Source organism: Cavia porcellus, unplaced genomic scaffold (genome assembly GCF_034190915.1).
Source record: "Cavia porcellus strain 051 isolate PalLab524CR breed Dunkin Hartley unplaced genomic scaffold, mCavPor4.1 scaffold_2, whole genome shotgun sequence".
Lineage (NCBI taxonomy): Eukaryota > Metazoa > Chordata > Mammalia > Rodentia > Caviidae > Cavia > Cavia porcellus.
This window is the reverse complement of record NW_026947485.1, coordinates 95,357,246-95,379,242: the sequence shown is the minus strand read 5'-3', so window position 1 is coordinate 95,379,242 and position 21,997 is coordinate 95,357,246. Positions and strand designations below refer to the sequence as shown.

Genomic DNA, 21,997 nt, shown 5'->3' with positions numbered 1-21,997 from the left:
GCATGTGTGTTTGCGTGTGTGTGTGTGTTTGTAGACTCCAAGTCTTGAACACTAACACATTACTACCACAAGAAAAGCAGAACGGAAAACAGATAGTGGAAGATCATTCCAAGGGCCCTGGACAGAATAGAGTCATTTGGAGTGACTGAATGGAACCGGAACTTCCATGTATTCTACACATGGAAAGCGCTGTGTGCTGCACAGCAAGAGTCAGACTGCACTTTGACACTAAGTACAGAAGTGTTGCCAAATTTTGTGAAATTAAAAAAAAAGCGTCTGAAAGGAAATTGAGAAAATATTCCAAGTACATTATTTTTTGCAACTATCTTTCTAAAAAAAATCATCTAACGGCTGCCAGTTTTCAAATTTCACTGTGCATAAGCAAACACGTAAGCTCTTCTCTGATGAGGATTTTATCAAAATGGCCTTGTGTCTGAGAGCATCATTTTTCATGATTTCTCAAATAAGAATAAAATTATGCAATGCATCTTGAGATGCCACTTAGGAGAAATACTGTTAAAGATCAAGTCCTGTGTACAGCAAATGATGTCAGCCAGCAGATTATCACTGATTTGCAAAAGGCAGCCTGTTACTCCATGTGCTTGGATAAAAGCACAGATATAAATGGTCATGCAAAGCTAGCAATAATTTAGCACTCTGCTGTTGGTGCTATCAAGGGGGAAGAGCTGGTGAAACTGGTGTCTTTGCCTGGAAGAACAAAGGGATCAGTGTCTATAATGCTGTCAGGGAGGCTTTTTGGTTGCAAGGTGCATGACCAGAAAAAATGGTTTCAGCTACTAGTGATGAGGAACCCTGCAGGGCAACAGCTGGCTTCATATAGTTCTTTGTTAAAGAATCAAAGCATGCAGTTAACTCCCTTTCATTATATTATACATCGAGAAGCTCTCTTTGCCAGAGAAAGCAGCAAAAAATTAGTGTCCTCAAAGATGTCACAAAACAGCGAATCACATCATGGTTCTTGGTCCTAATTTTCAAAAGTTTTGAGAACTTCCTGATGAGGTAAAGGCACAGTACAATGCTTTACTTATGTACAGTAATGTCTAGTAGCTAAGCAGAGGATGAGTCCTGGAGAGATTTTCAGCCTGCTTATATGAGATTAGGCTGTTTATAGATGAAAAAGGCAGGAATACCCACAGTTTACTGATATATCCTGGCTTAATAATTTCATGTTTTCTTACAGATTTTACATTACACTTCAACGTACTGAACAAAACACTGCAAGGTGTAGAGAAAATAGCAGAAAGCATGTTCTGCAAAATCAAAACATTTGGGAGAAAGTTGCAAGTTTTTGAAGAGCCCTTGAAAGTGGGCAGTTGAAGTATTTTCCAAATCTAAAAATGCATTTATAAACTTCTACAATTTCTGCAGATGATCCTACAAGCCATCAAGAAATCCACAAGAATTTTCTAGCATTATATCAGCTGCAAAAGGAGGATTTTAATAACTAATTTTTACAGTTCCATAAGATGGAAATGACCTTGAGTTTTCTTACTTCTCCAGATAAAACCAAATTTAAGAACTGGATCTTTCCTGCTTACACTGGTTAGACTTTGGATATGTAAAAATCAAGCTATTAGGATTTCAAGGAACCTCTATCTAGAAAAATAGATTTTTATGACCTGTGTGTAACATTTGAAAAAATAGAGAAGACATAGTATGCAGGGATGACAAAGGGCTGAATAGTCTACTGAAAGTGAAATCCTTACAGTGTTGAATTCTCTGCAAAATAGTCACGGAAACACTTGGGATCGTTTTTGCTACTTTCTTACTGTGTTTGGATCATGGTATGCTTGTGAGCAGCTGATCTGACACAAGAAACAGACTAACAGATGGCCTGCGTGCTGTGTATATTGTTCTCAAACTAAAAAAGTATGAACCAAAATTTGACAAATTATCAGTATGCATTAACAGCAAAGATCACATTAAGAGTGTGTGTGTGTGTGTGTGTGTGTGTTGGGGTTTTTTTTCTTTCAGATTTTATACTGCACTTCAGTCTACTGGGCAAAAAAAACTAGAAGTGTAAAGAATACAAACTTTCCCTTTCAATTAAAAGCTGTTTGTATCATTGAAAGCTCTGTTACCGTATTTTTCTTTTAAGATAAAAGATGCTAATTTTTTTCTAAACTTAAATCCCAGTATTCAAGTTTAATTGCAGTATTGGCGCCTTGCGATAATTAAGTGGGGTTCCAGTTGCAGTTAGGGCCCTAGGTCTTCAGAAGGTTCCCATCACTGGCCTTGTAGATTAGCAAAGTGTGCTTGTGGGTGTCTGTGTGAGTCACAGGGACGGGACTTTGGGCCTTTTAAATGGTCTCTTATCTGTTCATCTCTGCCACTGTTCCCCTGCTCCACTTCCTGACTGCCATTAACTCAGCATCTTTGCTGCACCACAGCCTTCTTCCTTGGACAGAACCTCCTTAAAACAGGGCTAAATCACACCTCTCTTCTGTTAGATTGTAGTGTTGGGTATTATGGTCCAAAAATGAGAAATCTGACTAATTCAGCAGATTAGGATACTACCACTAACAATACAATTAGTAGCTGTTACTTAGTAGTGACAATGCTATTTACTCTGCATATTCTTCACTGAGGAAAAGAATGAGTTAGGTATATTCTTAGATGACCCTGAGGGCTGCAGACCTGTCACAGAAAGCACTTTGTTTCATTTTGAGAGGCCTAAGAGATTCTTCACATTCGTGGTACTTGGAACAAACCCTGGTCCCACAAAGTATCAGCCTACCTACTTAGGTGGGTCTTTGCAGTTAAAGGGCTGACTCATATGATCTCTTGGATGACAGATTTAGGGCGCCAAGTTCCCAAAATATGAATTTTTTTGCGATCAGTACTGTTTTGGGTGCCTTTAAAGAAGTCAAAGGAGAGCAGCAGAGCAGCATTCTCTGAGAGAATTGTGGCAATCATAAGCAATCTGAGACGGCACAGCCATCAAACCCAGACAGTCCTCTGGGACTGAATGCCAAGATGCCTTGCACTGGAGCTCTGTGTCTCACTGCTGTTTGAGTCTGGGATCCATCAGAATAACTGCCCACAGTGAGTTCACCCCTGGAACTTTCACCATGCACATGGAGCTGAGGCTTGTTGAGCCAGCTGGTAGCTGTTGATATTTATAGTGGATAAGGTGATTAAGCCATCATAATTTTCCCAGGTCTCCTGGTTTTAGAATGGAAGGTCTTGAATCCCAGGAAAACTGCTTCATCCTGGGAAAACTAGAATAGTTGGTGGGAAAATTTGGGGTATACACATTAGATGTTATTTAAATTTCACAAGTGAAAATTGATCATGGGCTGCCTTATACGCATTCTTAATCAGGCACCAGAGAAATGGGAGAAAGAGATTTTTCCCTTTGTTTGAGTTATTTTCAGTACCTTGTTAAAGAGCAGCCCAAATCTGACAGCCTGGGTGGAGAGATCTTTTAGGTAGACCATGTCACCACCATTCTCCAGCTAAAAGAAAAATGCACATAGCTTACCAATAACCCAAGGCATAGAAAAGAGCCCCTCTTGTCATCTCCCAGAGTTTGCCCTGAATCCCACCCGACAGTATTGGAGGAAGGTTTGCTCTCCATACCCTACATTCAGTTGTTTATTTGATCAACAAGCATTTATTGAAAACCTAAAATGTGCCAGCTATCATGCACAATGCTTCCTGGACATGTAGAGGGTAGAGAAAGAAAGATCCCTGAAAAGTCCCACTAGGGAAATACAGTACATTCAATCATGAGGCAGAAAAGGACTGCGGTCCTAAAGTCAAGAACAAGTAAGGCCCCACATGGCAGCTTCACAGTGAAGGCTGGGAGCAGAGGGAGTGGATGGGGGGAGGTTGGCGTTGGCAGCAGGAGCGAAAGGAAGGAGCCAGGCAGAGTCAGAAGGACAGAAGAGGGACTGGAGAACTGCCTGGGCCATCAGCCTCAAGGCTGTCCCTTCTGCTGCTCTGTTGTGGCATAGCTCTGCTTTATGGCCCAGAGAATCACAGCTCCATGGAGTCACTGTTGAATGTGCAGGAAGTTCTGGGCTTGGACCAGTGGTTTGCACATTACAATAGGTATTTGTTGGACTTGTTGAATTTTAACTAGTGACTCATGTTTCTTCAGAACTCAAACACTGCCTGGTTTCATCTCTAAAAATGCATGCCTGGAAACACAGTATGACATCTGGTATAGACAATTCACAAAAGGGGACAGGCTGCATGGGAAAATATTCATATTTACTATTACAAAGCAAATATGTGATAAAAATCAGATGCCATTTTTCCTTTATCAGTTAACAAAAGTGACTTGAAATTAAAGTGCTCTATATGGCTAAGGATGTACAAATGAGATATGCTCTTTTATTTCTGGGGAAAGAATAATTTGGTCCCTACATTTGTTAATATGTTATTTGTATTAACAAAATACAAACCCCTTTTAGTGCCAGTACTTTTACTGCTAAGACTCTTCTATACCAAAATAACTCAGTGTAGTAAATGAACAGTTGTGTGAAAATATGTTCCCCCTAATATGTTTTAAAAGAAGCACCACGTGAGTGTGATTTTTTAAAAAATTTAAAATTTAGTGAAAGACACATTGCCATTAATCTGCTTCAAAAGAGTTCCTCTCCTTTTGAACACACTTATCCCATCATTCTTGCCACAGTTCTGGATGTTCCTTTTTGTGTTTCTTTAGTTGCATGATCAGTCATGGCTGCTTTGATGTCCTGAACTGATTCAAAACGTTGACCTGTTATGGTCACAATGTTGGGGAAGGAACCAGAAGTTGTACTGTGCCAGATCCGGTGAATAAGGTGGATGGAGACACATCATAATATTTTTACTTGACACAATTACTGTAAACATTTGATCAAGATGGGGTGACCATAACGTACAATTTTTCTATCCTAACTCCGTGTTACCTTGTGTCTGGCAGGGACTCAGTTGGGTGGGGGTGTGAAGGGAGCTCCTTCACCCATCCAGCTTTCCAGACTAGCATGGCAGATGCCCTCACGTCTGGATTATAAAGCTGGGCCTCTTCCCTCTTCTCCTCAGGTTCAGCCTTCCGTGATTCCCCTGAAGGAGGATCCAGAGAGGTCCTGACCTCAAATGGCCCAAAAGTATCAAATGTGAGCCCTGTCTCCAGGAAGAGCAAAGTCAGAGAGGCTATAGATTTGGCTAATTGTTTCTTTTCAGAGTTGACTCACCGAATAGTAATGGTTGGCTGTAACCCGGATGAGCCAGGACGGAGGGAAGAAGTTAATGTGCCTTAATTCCTCCAGATCCTTGACTTGGGAGAAACAGAAAGGGGACATGTTTACACTTTTATTCATAGCAAAACCTCAAAAAGTCTCACTTGCTGAAGGTAAAAGCAAGACATCAGAAGCCTTGGGAAGAGAAAGCGTAGGTTTGCGGTTTGGTGGGTAGAACGGAATGAAACATCTCAAAACTGCAGTGTTTATGTGCGGAGCGCATTTCTTTCCTACTCCAAATTAATTCCCTCTTAAACTTACACAAATAAACTTCCAAAGGAATGTGTGAATGCACTCTAAATTGGTGGATAATTTCAACTCCTCTGCAACATTTTCTTAAAAGCGTTTGTATGCCTTTAAGTCTAACTTCAATTATTTTTAAATAAACACACTACCAACAGTCCTACAAAGAGACAGCACTGCCCAGCAAACCCTGGAAGGTACCTGGGGAAATTTGTTAAAGCAGAAGCCATCAGTGGTCCTCAAAGTTAAACTTTGACCAATCAGCCATATACTTTGACGACACTTCCTTTCTGACAATATTACCAAAAATGATTACAAAGAAAAAGGAAAGAAGATATTTAGTCTGTGCCTTGGTTCAGCTAAAATCTGTGTGTCTGTAGTGTTCCTCCCACATTTTCCTGTAGATCTTCCTTCCCAGGTCACTAGGAATCCACCAGGTGTGCTTAAGTTACAGATCCCCTGCTCAGATGTTCACAGCCCCCTGGCTGCAATCCTGCCCACAAAGGAGGTTTGGAATGGGATTATCAGTGTTATTGAAGTGTCTATAGGAAACCTGGACAAAATTCCCTGGTTCCTTCAATCACTCCTGAGTTTTGGCAATACTTACTATTCTGGGTAGCTAGAAATGATTCTGGATAGCTAAAAAAGTTCTCAAATATCCTTTGAGGTGCAAAGATCTCACAGGCGGACTCTCGAACTGCCCAAACAACTCTCTAACATCACCCCTCTCTTTCTGCCGCTTTCCTCCATGGCCAGGATATGCCACTGTGAGAACACAAGCCTGGCTCTGGGACACAGACCTGTCTCAGATCAGTTGAACAACTTGGCTTTCAGATGTATTCAGTCAAAGAATTTGTCCCTGATAGATGCCATGAAACATCCTGTTGGTTTACGGGAAATTATTCTAATATATGCAGTAAAGGGCAATTGAGAGCATTATGTTCAAGTCTGTTATGCTACATAAATTCAGCCAAATATGAGTCCAATAAATTGTAACAAATTCCTTTCATGGTCCTGTACTTTGCTTTACATTTGTTCCAGTAGGACCGAATGTTTCAGGCAGGCACAATAAAAGGTGACATGAAATGGAAACTGAGACAGGATCATTATCATTGATGGGAACATACTGGAGACCAAGGAGAGGGTGAATGTTATTATATCACTACATATAGCCCAGAAATCAGTGTAAAGGTAAGAGCCAGGCTGAACTACACATTGAAAAACAGGAAGTTTGGGCAGAATACTCCCCAACTATTCCCAAAAAACTTGATTAGTATTATGTATAACACTGAAAAATCCCTATTTCCTTTCCAGAGAAGAACTTGAAAAATATGAATGACAGGAACAAAGCGCTTAATTAATTTAATTTGCTCCCAAACAAATGACCTAGAATGAATCCCAGGTAGCCTTATACCAGGCCACAAGCTGAATTCCAGCTGATTCCTTTAGGACTGTAACAGAGCTTCCAGGGAGTGGCTGAAGAGTGGAGTAGACCCCAAACCACTTTGCCATAATACCGTCACATGGGTGGCACTTACCACTGGTGATGCTGTGTAGCCGTAAGCAAAGGAAGAGTGGAATCCAGCAATGTCCTATATCCCGGTCCAGAAAGCAACAGTCCTTGGAAAAGCTTAGCAGAGGCACAAAGGAAAATAGAAAGCCTTTAGAAAACTCCTTTCTAGGACCACTGAAAGCCATGTCTTTAAGACTACTGGAATCACATCCAGAATAATGATGCTTGGATATCTCAGGGGGAGTGGCAACTTAGATGAAATTTGCAAAGTCAGTTACCCCAAGGACTGTAATGAGATGTGGTTCTATTTCCCTTCATATCTATCACTGTGCACATAGGAGGTGCCAACCAAGTATGTAAACCAATGGAAACACATTATTTACCAAGGATTTCAATCCACATTTTCTCACAAGCTACCTGTGGGTCACACACAACAGTATTATTGGACCAGCCAGTGCTTAAACCCTGCACATCTGGTTCTTCCTTCACAAGTGCTGCCCTTGCATTAAGTGGCCAAGTCAGGCTCTTCAAAATTTTTCTCATAATATTTTAAGGAAAAGAAACTCTGGGGGAGGTGGCTAGTTTCCTGGCTGGCTTCACTCTCAGTTCTGCTGCAGTTAGTATTGATGCGAATCCTCACGTAATTTCCACCCAGGCTGAAGGTCAGGACTGACTGGAGAAGACTGTATTATCCTTAAAAGGACATGCATGTACAGACACACATCTGGCCTCCTCATTTTGAAATAATTTGCTTCATAAGATGGTCATTTTCACAAATGGGGATAATGGGGAATACTCTTTCCAGATCCCTCTGGAAATGCAAAGTCATTCCCTGGAGGCAGATCCTATGCAAGACCAGCCAAGGCACTTTCAGATTATTTTTCCATGATTCAAGAGTCCAAATCACTCCCTGTCCCTGCTTGACCGGATGAGCATTGGCCCTAAGTCCTGCCTCTATTGTGGAGGACTGCTAAGTCGCCCAGCACTATTAGTTTCTAGGAGCTTTTGGAATGCTTGGGAATTTTAGCCTCTTCACATCAGTGGTCCCAGTGTCTGGGTCAGGGGTACTGTGGATTTTTGAGAAAGATGAGCATAGAGGTGAGTGCATTCTGATTCCACTGGGTGAATATTTATTAAAACCTGTCTGTGGAGGTGACTGATGGGGCATCCATAGAGGAAGGTTTATACTTGCAGGTGTGTGGGGCTCTTGATCTTGGAATCAGTCTTCCATCATTCTGGCAAGTTGGATTTGGGCAAAGTGTAGGCAGTGCAAGTATTCTATCAATATAGATGCCTTAGTGACCCAAATAGCACTTGCTATGTCCTTTCTGCCTACTGGAGGCCAACTCCTTCTCTGCCTCTTTCACCATTTATTAGGAAATCTGAAGAAGCATTATGATTGGTGGCAGGTGTCAAGGAGGGAAGAAAGGACCAAGCTGACACAGTCCACCCTGGCCTCATTGCGTGCTCTGCAGAATGAGCCAGCCCTGTGGTGAGGGCTTCCCTAGCCCAGAGCTGCCCCTAAGTATGAGCACCATCTGGAAATGCAGCTTAAATACAATCAGATGCTGCCAGAGCAGGAAAAGGTAATGTTTTCCCTCCAATCCAGAAACCACACACTTCTCTGCTTGGAGTGGGCAGGCTGCTGTGAGAGTAGAAGAATCTAGGCTCTGATCCTCCCTTTGAGAACACTCAGATCTGAAGGACCTCTCTGGACAGAGGATTTCAGAAGAGCTTTGTTGAAATAGGTATTTGGACTCTGTGACCCCCAGGGATGTGGCAAGGATGAAATTGTTATGGTTGATCTGGAGGAGGAAAGAGTCAGGTCACTGTCCAACCAAGCAGAAGATAGAGACACCACAAACTGGTTCTGGCCCAGTTGCCCATCAGGCAGGTGACTTGCTCTCTCTAGGCTTCATAATCCTTCTTTGTCAGGTTGGGACAATAACTGCATGTACCTTCTTGGGTAAATGGGCAAAGTCAAAATGTCATTGCTTGTGAAGTGCTTGGTATAGCTGCAGGAACCCAGGAGTCCTCTGTACCTGGTCAGTACTATCACTGCCCTTTCACCCCAAAGTGACTTGAACACAGGCTGGCCAGGAGCATGGAATTGTTCCTTGGCAGCATTTATCATTCTTGTCACCCTCTAAATCACCCAAGGCATGGACTAGATCAAAGGAAGATAATGATGTCTTCAATCTCTGATTTTCTAAAATCTCCAAGGATCTGAGTTTCCTATAACCAATTGGTATCACCCTGCTCCTAGAGGTCCACAGTTGCAGAGTCAACTGTGCAGGCCCTCAGGTCCAGCGTAGCACCTTCCCATCTGGTGCAGCTTCAGTTCCACGGAGGTTGGTGGTGGTGGTGGAGCAAGCGGAGAGGAATTGCTATTTTCCACCCAGTGGCGAGAGTATTCCCCCGATGTCACATAATATGACAGCAGACAGGCTGCTGAGCGAGAGTTTTTGCATGGGCTATTGGTGGAATCAAGTATGAGCAGTATTTCTTTGTTACAGAGCTCTTTATGTGAAAGCCCTCAATCAGTTTAGCTTTTTCTTTTTTTTTTTGCAAGCACAAACATCTCTGTCTCAAGTTCACAGAAAAACCCCCGAATATAACTCCTTTAGGGAAGATAATCCAGTTTCTTGAGGTACCCAATTTGGATCTGGGCCCCACAGACCTCCTGAAACACAGTGCCTGAAGCCAACATTCTTCTAAGGGTACAGCCTATAATTTTAGAGATGCTCCTGCCAAGATTTTCTCACTTCCTGCATCCTATCATCTACTGGAATTGCTTACCTTTCTTGCTAAATGTAAGGTCCACAGCTCGATTAGCCCAAACACTTCAAATTTTAACCATAAAACACATACTTTGGCATTCAGAAATGTAATATAACATAGATGAAACCTGAAAACATTATGCCAGTGAATTAGGCATAATTCAGCCTCATAACTCAGTTTGGGATAATGAAAACGTTCTGAAGAAAGATGCTAAACAATAGGAATATACTTAATTTCACTGAAATATATGATTAAAATAGCAAATTTTATGTAATACTTTGCCACAATTCATAAAGATTTAGGGTTATGAATTTATTTAGCTTTTTTGAACAGTATTTGAAATATTAAATTTTAAAATGAAGTTTTAAAAATTTCACATTTTGGGGCAATGATTCACTTTAAGGAGATATGTAACTTTTTGTAAAAATGTAACTCAGTGCGGATCACCTGGACACTTTCTGGAATCAAAGAATTTGGAGATGACTCTTCTGGCTCCAAAATGTGGTAAATGAAACAGCAATTCTTACTGCCACCACCACATTATCAACTCCCAAATGCCAGCTCCTCCTGGCAAGGGCTGCCCAGGTCTTCTCAAGTCAGAGCTGGCCTCCATCCACTCGGGTAAGCAGGTGTGGTTATGTGTTTTCTGTCTGTGCTTCCTAGATGCAAGCTCCCACAGGTGGAGATTTGTGTTCATTCTATGTGTTATCACTGAGTGTCTCTTACAGTGTCTGGCACGTAGCTTGCAGTATTTTGGATGAATTGATTGGATGAATAATTTGATCCCTGTGAACCCTCTAGTCTTTCTTTTCATCTCTATTTATCCACTAGGAAACCCAGTAGTGCCAAACCTGGTGTACAAGATATGTCGATATTGCTATGCCCATATAGTTCTGTATGTTTTCACCATGTTTATTTGTCAGGCCAAGGCCTATTAGTCATTTGTTGAGGCCTAATCCAATGGCATTTTGACTTCCAGGGTAGTTCTGATCCTTAAACAAAGAGGAAATTTGAAGGAGTCTGTAGGAACCTATCTTATGGTAACCACAGCTGGGCTTTTAAAACCTCCCACATCCAGACTCTTCATATTCCTCCTGTTTCTCCACATCACCAATGAAAATGTATTTGCTGCTTCTCAGTATTATGGGTGGCAAAGACACAGCAAGGTGAATTAGAGGATTGGTATGGACTAGAAACTGATAGTACTCAGGGACTTGAGTATGCTTGAATACTGATAATACTTAGGACCAAGGAAAATTACGGTTTGGAAAACCAAAATGAAGAGGAGCAGAGGCAATATTAGCCAAAGTGAGACAGTACACAAGCCATGCAAAACATAGGAAAGAAGTCCTCTTGTCCCAAAATATACCAACCTCCCAGTACAGAACTCGGTGGAGCAAGTTTAAGAGAGAAGAATTTAATAAACTCATAAGATGTTTCAAAATGAATGTTCTGGTGAAAAGATCAGCCTTGTCATATGAAGAGTTGACTCTCAGGCTATGTTTGCAAATGTCATTCATGAATCTCAAATGCAAATGGCTTCTGCCCACCCTTGGGATGTAACAACACAGGCCATTTCCCTTCAGAAATCACTTGGCACAGGACACCTGGGATACAAGGCATGACCAGGCACCTCTCCTAGCAGTTCCCCTTGGCACAGTGTGTGTGAGAAGGGGTGGAGAAGATGCTGTTGGATTTTTCAAGCCAGTGCACACCCATGCATCTGGCCCATATTCTTGTTCTCTCTGCATAAGAGAAGCTCAGAGGTGGAACCTTTCCAGTGGCCAAGGACGATCAGGTAAAGCTTCCTGGAGCCTTTCATTAATGGCTCTGAAGAGGATGGCTCAGACCTGAATAGGGAATGGGAAGGAGGAGGCTCAGCTGGAGAAGTTTGTGGAATCTTGGGTTGGTAGTGTATGGGAATTGGCTCCACTGGCTGCTTTTAATGACCTCTTTCCAATGAGGCTGTAAGCCCATTGCCAGAACTGACCCTGGGGGAGAAGGGCCCATTGAGTCATTAATAAATATGCCAAGAATCAGAATTACATCTCAGAGTAAAATGATGTATCAGGAGACCCCAGAACCACAGCCAATTGCAGAGGAGCCTGAGCAAGTCCTTTATCATCTCTGTGCCTCAGTTAAGTTCAAAATGAAAAGCCAATACCAATTGATCTCTAAGCAACCCTCCAGCATCAGTCTCCTTTGATTTAACAAAGTGAGCAATCTAAGAACTGGAATGGGCTGATCACATTTTTTTCTACAGTTTCTAAACTGCCATTCACTGCAACTTGCATAACCATAAGAGAAATTCTCCCCTACTCTCCAGAGGAAAGTTTTTTGGAGCTAGGATAATCTTTTCTGTTTCTAATTATGATGACCCAGTATATTTAATTGTGTGCTAGATTCTTTAACCTTCCAGAGGTCACTCAAATCCATCCCTGTCCCAGACACCAAGAGGACACATGAGGACAAGAATCCAGAAGGTAGTTCCCAGTCTCTTGCTAAGTTTGAACATATACAAAGGTCATATACAAACTGAAGACTCATCCCCAGACTTCAGAAACAGAGTTCCACTTGAATGCAAAACACACCATCATGCTTGAGGCTGTGCACTTCTTGTAAGGCTCTGTGAACTTTGCAAATTTAATACTTGCTTCCAATTAACACCAAACAGATACAGGTCATGGTGGCGTATGCCTGTAATCCTAGCATTTGGGAGACTGAGGTAGGAGTATCACCAGCAGTTTGAGGCCACCTTGGACTACACAGTGCGTTCTAAGCAAGGCTGAACTAGAGCAAGACCTTGTCTCAAAAAACCTAAAACAAACAAACAAGCAAACCAAAAAAAGCCCAAAACAAAACCAAACAGCTAAACAAAAAGTCACTATGATCCTCCTTGTATTATGTGTGTGACGTCCAATGTAGAGAGGTTTTCAGAGTTAAATAGAAATGCTTAAGGGATGAGGGTTTAGCTCACTGGCATAAGCACCTTCCTGACAAGCATGAGGTTGTGAGTTTGATCTCCAGAACCAAAACACACAAAAAAACCTTAAGGGGTAAAAGTCACCACTGAAGAAAATTCAAAGCATCATTCTTGCAATACATAGTGAACAGTTGTTCTTTTTCATGGAAGTATCTTGTTTCTCCATTAATTTTGAAAGATAGTTTTGCAGGGTACATCAATCTGGGTTGGAAGTTGTTTTCTTTCAGGACTTGAAATACTATACTCCAACCTCTTCTTGACTTCATGGTTTGTGTTGAGAAGTCTGTTGTGATTCTGATGGATTTTCCTCTATAGGCGATCTGCTTCTTTTTCTCTAACAGTTCAACTAATCCTACAAAGAATACTGAAGGGTATTCTAGAGATAAAAATGACCACGGTTCTAGGAACAGTGACAGAGGGGGATCACCAAGTGGAGCAAATGATTGACTGCAAGAGAAAACTAGAGAGCCAACAGCAGGAAAATAGCAAAGCAGAGATAAGCCAGTGCATGTTGGCCATAACTGTTAATGTAGATGGCCTCAATTCACCAATAAAAAGAAACACAGGCAGAGTGGATCAGGAGACAGGATTCATCAATATGCTTTATACAAGAAACACATTTAACTCAAAAGAAAATTCATAGACTGAAAGTTAAAGAAGAGAAAACAATGCTCCATGTTACAAGGAATCAGAAAAAAGCAAGGATAGCTTGCCCATAAACTGCAGAATGGGTAAGAAAGATACAGCATTTTTATATAATGGAAAGCTACCCAGCTATAAAGAAGGATAAACTCACAATGTTTGTAGGTAAATGGATGCAACTTGAGATCATGTCATGGGTGAAATGGTTCAGTCACATGGGTGAACATCATTGATCCCTAGTATAAAAAACTGAAGTAGTTAGTGGGATCCAAAATACACAATAGATAGTGTGAAAGTGAAAGGGAAGGAAAGGTCTAAAAAGGGAAGGCAGTAGCCACTGTTAATTTCCTATTATCTTATTTTGAAGCCTTGTATCATTTTCATTGTTCTGTTTTGTTTGATTTTATTATGTCTGATGATATAGGTAGCTACGTTGAAGATAACAAAAAACATTACAGTAACCATTGTTGATTTCCTATTATCTTGTTTTGAAGTCCTATATCACATTCACTTTTTTTAAAAAAATTGAATCTATTCCATTTTATGTTGTTTGGTTTTATTCTCTTAAAAAAATACTTATCAAATAGCTATTAAATACTGTATTGGGAACTTGGAATAGAAAGGTAATAAGACAGTCTCTTCTGCAAATGGCCAGTGTGGAGCCATACTTATGAAGAGATGGTCACACTGTATGTTTTGTTTTATTGTATTGTATTGTATTTTTAATTTTATTTTAAAGAGAATAAAACCAAACAAAATAAAATGGAATAAAGCCAATTAAAACAAAACAGTGAAAGAGATACAGGACTTCAAAACACAATAATAGGGAATCAACAATGGCTACCATAATGCCTCTTGTATCTTCAAAATTGCTGCCCATACCATCAGACATGATAAAATCAACAAAACAGAACAGAATAAAACAAATCAAAACAGAATATTGAATAAAACAAAAACAATAAAATGGAATAAAACAGTGAGAATAATATTGGATTTAAAAACAAAACAGAAGGAAATTCCCATAGTTGCTATATTGCATATTGTTATCTTCTAAATAGGTGCTCAGACCACTGAGGCTTGGCCTGCAAAGTCAACCAAACAATACAAGCATTAAGATTTTTTGTACCTCAGCTGCTATCATCTCAGCCTGTTTCTCCAAATCAGCCAGTTGGTTACAGAGAAGAAGTCTTATCTCCCAGCCTGTAAGCTGGCTGGCTCACAGGAAAGGTGAATTGGCTTCCTGTTACTCCTCCCAGGCCCCTTATGTCTGCCACTGGCTCACAAGAAGAGAAAATTGGCTTTGTCAGTAAATGTTGTAAATAAACAAGTGAGAAATCTTATAAAAATGTACAAGACACTAAAAAGTCCAGAAAATGGGTGTTTGTGTTATACTGCAGAGAAAGATATTCCCAAGCATTTCCTCTGGGAGTCAGGAGTTAAGTATCAAAGCACAGCAGATGATTTCAGCAAGGTGGCATTTAAAAAAATCATAGCTGTGAGGTCTCAGTAAGTGGGTGGGTCTATCTGCACATTAACTAATGCAAAATAAAATATCCTGCCACAGATTCAATCTTTTTATAAGTTATCATGGGTTTCCAACTCCAGTAGATTGCTTCTCCCATCTGCTCTTATTTCCTTCCCCAGCCAGTGGACCAGATAAATGAATGAATCATCTTGTGTTCACATTTGCTCTTTTGGAGCCATTCTTTCAACTCCACAATGACACGATACAGATACTGCCAACTGGTTCTTTGCTTCCTCTCTTTCTCCACCACAATCTGTCCTCATTCCAATGCCAGATAGGGTCTCACCAACTTTTCACTTGATGCACCATATAGTTGTATATCATATCAAAACTTGTGGGGTATAGACAAAGGAAATTTACAACCCTACATTAGAAAGAAGCAAATCTAGAAATCAATTATCTAAGTATACTATTCCTCTCAAGAAATTAGAAAAAAATAATATCAAATAATACTCAAAGTAAACACAAGGAAATAATGAACATTAAAAAATAAAATAGTGAAAAATATTCTGATGTTGAAGGAATTTTATGACTACTAGTAGTAGTGCTGGTGTATATAATCTTGTGCATTTCTTTTTATACACATAATTATGTGTTTCTATTGGGTCTAAATTTGGCAGTAGAGTTTTTATGTCATAAGGAATAAATGAACCAACTGTAGTAAATACTACCAAACAGTTTTTGCAAAAATGGTTTTGCTAAATTTGTGCCCAACCAGCAGCACTGTCCAACCATAAAAACTTTGTTTTTTTCTGCCTCCTTTCTAGGACTTGGTATTTTCAACCCTTTGCTTCTCTGATGTATGAATAGCAGAACTAACTTGCTTATTCTCTTTTAATTTATGTTTTCCAATTAATGAAGTTGAGAAAATCTTTATATATTTAATGTTTTTAGTGAGATGTCTTCTCAATTTCTTTATCCATTTTTAAAAATTGGATGGTCAGATTTTTGGTAATGATTTGTAATTGTTTTTTTTTTCTATATCCAGGAGCAAGTATTTACTGGATATACAAATTGCAATATCTTCGCTTTGTGGCTGGTATTCTCATTTTCTTCATGATCTTCTGTGGAACTAAAGTTTTAAATTTAAAAATAGTCAAGTTTATCTTTTATAGCTAGTAATATTTAAGAAATCTTTGCCTATGCAGTACACATCCAAAAGGATATTCTCCTGTTTTCTTCTAGAAGCTTTATTGTTTCACTTTTCATTTACATCTATAGTGCATCCAGAAGCATTTCCTAAGATGTGGGGTAGGGGATCATGGTTATGGTCTTTTTTTCCTCTGTAAGTGTGAACAATCGATCCAGCACCATTTACTGAAGACTCTACTTTGCCCACTGCTGTGTGATGTTAGCTTTGTCAGAAATCAGACCACCACATAAATAAGGGGATCATTTCTGGGACCTTTATGTCATCCTATAATCTGTCTTTGATTTATCACCATACTTTCTTACTGATCTTTATAAATCTTTATATGATCATGCAAGGCCAACAACTTTGTTTTCCATGAGATTATCTTGGCCTTTCTTGGTCTTTTGGAGGTCTTTCACCTCTCATGCCCATAAAATCTTGCTGATAATTCAATTGAGAAGACATTAAATCTCTAGATTAGTTTGGGAAGAACTGACATCTTTATAACATTGAAATGTTTTTCAATTAATGAAAATAAGATATTTATACAATGAAATATTCTATAAGAATGAACAAGCAATTGCTATCTATAAGCACATAGACTGATTTACAGATATATAATGTTCAGCAAAAAAATTTTAAAAGTGAGCACTATAGTATTTTTATAAAAAGTTGAAAAATAGCTAATATGTATCAATAGTAAAAGATATTAGGATATTATTTTTGGTGTTGGTGAACAGCAACTGATTACATAGCTTGGAGGAGCTGGTCCCCTTTTCCTTGGTTTGAGAGCTAGTTACACAGCTGCACTGATTTTTGTGGAAATTTACTCAGCTGTTCATTTACATTTGCTTTATTATTTCTGTGCAAATGTTATATTTTAATAAAAAATACTTTTAAAAGCTTAAAATTTGCCTGTTTGCTCTTCCCCAATTGATGAATTTTCATAGTCTTCCAACTTTTCAGACTGCTAAGTGGGATAAGATGATGACTTTTCTCCATGGATGATGGCATAGCTTTGCTTACATTTTTTCCCTACAAGTAGATGTTAAAATTAATTCTGGACAGCCTATTTGTTTTTCAAAAATAACTGCTGCCAGGAAGACAGAGTGTAGGTTGCCAAGAGGGGGAGGGAGGGAGAGAGAGAGACAGAGAGGTAGAACTACACACACACTTGTGTGCGTACAAGTGTGTATGCATTTGTGTGTGTGCCTATTTGTGCATTGTACATATATCTTTGTGTATACACATATGTGCCTGCATGTTCCCTTCTTACAACGATGTATTTACACAGGAACAAAAGTAAGTTTGAAGTCAGGCAGAGTGGCATGTGCCTGTAACGCCAGAACTCAGAAGCTGAGGCAGGAGATTTCTAAATTCTAACCCTGCCTGGGTTACACTGCATCCACAGCCAGCTGAGACTACCTAATAAGTACATAATGAGTACCAAAGAGTGGTTTAAAAAAAAAGCCTAAAGATGTTCCAAAACTTCTGAGTAGAGAAATTTTCTACCAGTTTCCCAGGCATGTAGTACACGTCAATAAATCTTTCTTGAATGACTGAACAAAAGATTGAAAAAAATCAATGAAAGAAAAAAATAAGAATAGAAAAAAACTTGGATATATGTCTTTCTTTCCTTCTAGCTTGTCTTGGGATTCTGCTGGGACAGATGAGAATGGGATTACGGGAGCCATTTTATCCAATTACTGCTCCCAGGCCTCTTTGGGTGCTAGGCTGGTCAAGCCAGTCCCAAAGGTACAGCCCTCATTGGTCCTAGCAGACTCACAGGCCCTTGATAGCTGTCATTTCTAAGGCTTGTCCTGCTGTTGTCACATTATGACAGTCCCACTTTGGAGATCCCTATAATGTGGCAGTCTCAGAATGTCTACTCTGCCTGCTTTTCCCCCTCCCTCGGAGATGGCTTATCAATAATTCTGTTTAATTATTTCTCTAGTCTTTGCAGCTTAAACACTGCCAGTCACCTTCCTCATTTCTCATTCCCACATTTATTGTCTTCCCAAGAAACTTCTTTGATTAGCCATTCCTGAAGGCCTCACTGGACTTTGCAGCTCCATTGTCCGGGTGACCTATTTCTGGCCAAAGCTAACGGAGAGTACCCACAGGTCCCTCCACCACTGCCAGGAACACAGGTGCCTGCAGGAGCCTGAACTTGCCAGCTCCTGGCCCCTCTAGACCAGCAGCTCCAAGTCCTACATTAAGGCTGGTAAGCCCTAGAGACAATCAGGAAGAAGGAAAAACACAGAGCATGGGGCCATCAGTCCTCACTCCCATGTCCAGGAAGATGCACTAACCTACCACACATTCTTCCCCAAAGAAAACCTTGGTCCAGCGCATAAAGCATACTACCCATCTGTAAAAATGGATACTTGTCTGCCATTCCTATTACTTCAAGTTGCTACAAACATCATATCTTCCAAATTTTGTACCAGCATAATAAGACTCACTTCTATGAGGAAAACAGCTACATAAAAATAGTTCATGAAAACTTGCATTCAATAAACTATTCTATGTGCAGATGTCCGGAAGTTAGGGGTAAGATAAAAGATCATCAATCCTGTCTCTAAGGTTCTATGAAGCATCTAGGGAGACAAGACATGACTTTATCACAGGCTGTCTCAGAGGCTCTTTAGGAGACCATCACCAGGAACACTCTGAGAAAGCAGGCAGGGTAGGCTGGGGTGTTGTAGGCAGGAACAGTGAGGGATGATTCCTTGGTGAAGGAGTACATTTAGCGGGTAGAGGCCACTGATAAGGAGTCACTTTAGAAATGCTGCTGCTCTAGGACACAAGAGTGATTCAGGACAAGAGTAGAACCATTCACAGTTCTAAAAATGAGCTATGTGGTCCTCCACGTTGAGAGGTCATAGGCAAGGAGGCCTGGAAGACTGCAGGTAAGGACTTTAACTTTTCTTTTATTGCAGCTCACGCTTACTGTAGATGGCAGAGGGGGAGAGGGAGAGAAGAAAGGAAGGAGGAAGAGACCCCCAGAAGGGAGCCAGATGCAAGGAAAACCCATACAGCTGTGAGGACTCAGGTCTTTGCTAAGATATCATTAGTATTGCTTAGGCCAAGGTGCAAGGAAACTTGGATACAAGCAAATGGTCCCCTACAAGAGAAATTATGCACGATCAGGGGCTTAGGGAAATGTGATACAGAGGTGTGAGGCTGAGGCTGGGAGTCAGAACTGCGTCCATGAAGATTCAGGATGAACATGGAAAATTCTGAAGAGGAATAATGCCCATGTTCATTAAGCTCTGAGGAGGAGCCCTGAGGGACATACTGAAGGACTTACAGAGCCCGGCTTTGGTGGAGAGACCCACACACCTCAGCTCTCTCCTTCCCACATGTTTCTGTTACATCAAAAGCATAACACTTATGAAGCACCCTATAGTAGTTCATTTCCTATCTCCTGGTTCTGAGAGCTTTCAGGACAAGAGCTGACCTACAGCCAAGCAGCAAGTCCCCCTGGTGTGCATGACTCATTGGAAAGATTGTCTTATGGGCTATTAAAGAGGGGGGAGGAAGAGCTCAAACACTTGGGTTCAAAGCAAATTATGCACAAGCTAAGCACACTACATGTAATTCTGGCTCTGAATACAACTTTCCTCAAATAACAAGACAGAAAAAACAGGATTTTTGGTTAACATGGTGCCAAGATGTTCCAGGAATGGATCAAATGCTTCAAAACAGTATAAATGAAACTTGGCTTTAACAGGTCAATCCACTGATTAATATGTGAAGACATATTCATCTGTTAAATTCACATGTGCAAAAGAAACAGCGTGTCTTTATTTTCTTGTACATGCCTCATTGTGCTTGGAGATCCCTATTCCTGCCCATGCTGGGAACAGAAAGCTACCAGTGGCTTTCTGCATAGGGAGGACTCTCTGAGAGCCATCTGGGACTGTCCGTGGCTTCAGAGTCACTGTATTTGTCAGCCAGCTTGGATGAGGTAAGCATTATTTAACAAAGTTTTGACAGAAGTGTTAGAGTTTGGGTTTAAAGTGCCCGCAGAGGGCCCATGTGACAAAGGCTTGGCTCCTGTCTTGTACCGCTACTGGGAAGTGGTGGAAGTTTGAAGAGGTAGGGCTAATGGAAGAAAGCTAGTCACTGGGGGAGTGCCTTTGATTGGAAGTCCTTCCTCTCTTTGCTTTCTCACCATCACGAGGTGAGCCACTTCACTCTTTCATGCTGTCACACCATGATGTTCTACCCCAATATAGGCCTGAATATAATACATGCAACAAACCATGCACTGACACTTCTGAAACTGTGAACCAAAGTAAAAGTTTATAATCTCAAATATTTTGTCACAGTGGTTAAGAGTAACTAACATAGACAAGATAAAAAAAAATAGAACCTAACAATTACCTTTGCCCTATGATTATTTACCCCTGCCCCAGGCAGCCATAACAGACCTTGCTAAGAGGACACTTTTGATTGGACGGACAGAAAACACTCACTGGCCGAAGACAACAGAGGAACAGAAAGAAAATTTCCCCTGAGTAATTTTAGAAGTGCTTAACTAAAAACAGCACTGAATCTAAAGACAGTCTCAGGATCTTTCATTCCTGGGGAGCTACCAGTGAACTGCTGGCCTAGACACCAGAGAGGGAAACAGCATACTCTGCTGCTCTAAGAATGGGCAGCAAAGCATCTTGGGCTTTGACAGATCTGGGTTCAAGTCATTGTCACCTTTTGCATCTGTAACATGGGAATAATAAAGTCAACTCCTAAAGATTATGCACATAAACAAGGTATTGCATATAAAGTACTTTTATAGTGATTCTACTGTCACTTTTCACTTATAAATTGAAGCATATTAATTTTAGATTTTATAAGTTTAGGGATTATAAGATACTGGAAAAATGCCATGCAACCTTTGCACATTTGAATGGATTGATTTTTTTCCCAGAAAACTCAGGATTTTATAGTGAAATATAAATGAGAATGAACTGTTATGATTTAAGAACATTAAAAACCGAAATTTGTAAGGTCCATGTAGTATGGTAATTTTCCTGAACAAAAGGAGTATTTTATATGGTGTCTATTACTTAACACACAAGTTCCCAGAAGCTCTCAATTTTCTCATATTATAACTTGTGTTATTTACTTTTCCAAATAGTTGAATGCCTCAAGGTAACCTATAGCCTTAGGCCCTATAAGGAAAATTGCATTCTATGCCTTCCATATGATGCCATGAAAATTGTTACTGACGTTTGTCCCATGGTATAATGAACAACAATAACAAAAACTTAGGCTATACAGATTTCATTACCCACAACTAAATCATATTACCTGTTGAAATAGGTCAGCACAGTCTCATTGATTGGAATCACCTGGATATTTCTGTTTAGTTGTAAGTAGACCCACAGAAGTAAAGTTCTCAGAAGATGAAACTCACTAAAGGTAAACAGCCTGGTCAAAATAAAAGGTGGAGAAGAAATTTTAGGAAAATCAAACAAGTCATACCATTTAAAGTGAGTTTAGAAGGAAAGCAACACTATGGGCCTTTAGGTGACTCAGATAAGGAGAATTAAATGATTTGCTTTTGGTACCTCACGTGGTAAATGGTAGAGCTGGGACTCAAATCTTAGCAGCCTGACACTGGGCCCCGTGCTTTGAGTCACCCAACTGTGAAGCCACAAACAATGTCACCATTTAATGAGTTCTAAGTACGTGGTATTCACAAGATGTTTTGTGTAGATTTTAAAATTTAATTCCACATATAATCCTCCAAAGTTGGGGTATAAAATTTACTTTTAAGATGTGGAAATTTATTTAAAATGCTCTTAATTGATGTTGTTGATTTTTATTTTAAATATTATACAAATGTATAATTTATGAGTTTTTTCAGTGCCTCCCTTAAATTTTGTATCTCCAAGTGAATGCTTATTGGCCACAC

General features: G+C 40.1%; 1 protein-coding gene across 1 annotated transcript in view; it reads right to left on the bottom strand.

Moving 5' to 3' along the window:
- Btbd16 (BTB domain containing 16) overlaps positions 1-21,997 on the bottom strand; it is a 67,312-nt gene that overhangs the window by 4,166 nt on the left and 41,149 nt on the right. Inside the window, exons 10-13 of the mRNA XM_003479626.2 lie at positions 21,391-21,510; positions 7,034-7,125; positions 5,208-5,290; positions 3,402-3,479 (exon numbers count right to left, since the gene is read on the bottom strand). Coding sequence (XP_003479674.1) covers positions 3,402-3,479; positions 5,208-5,290; positions 7,034-7,125; positions 21,391-21,510 — 373 coding nt within the window. The remainder of the gene's footprint in view (positions 1-3,401; positions 3,480-5,207; positions 5,291-7,033; positions 7,126-21,390; positions 21,511-21,997) is intronic.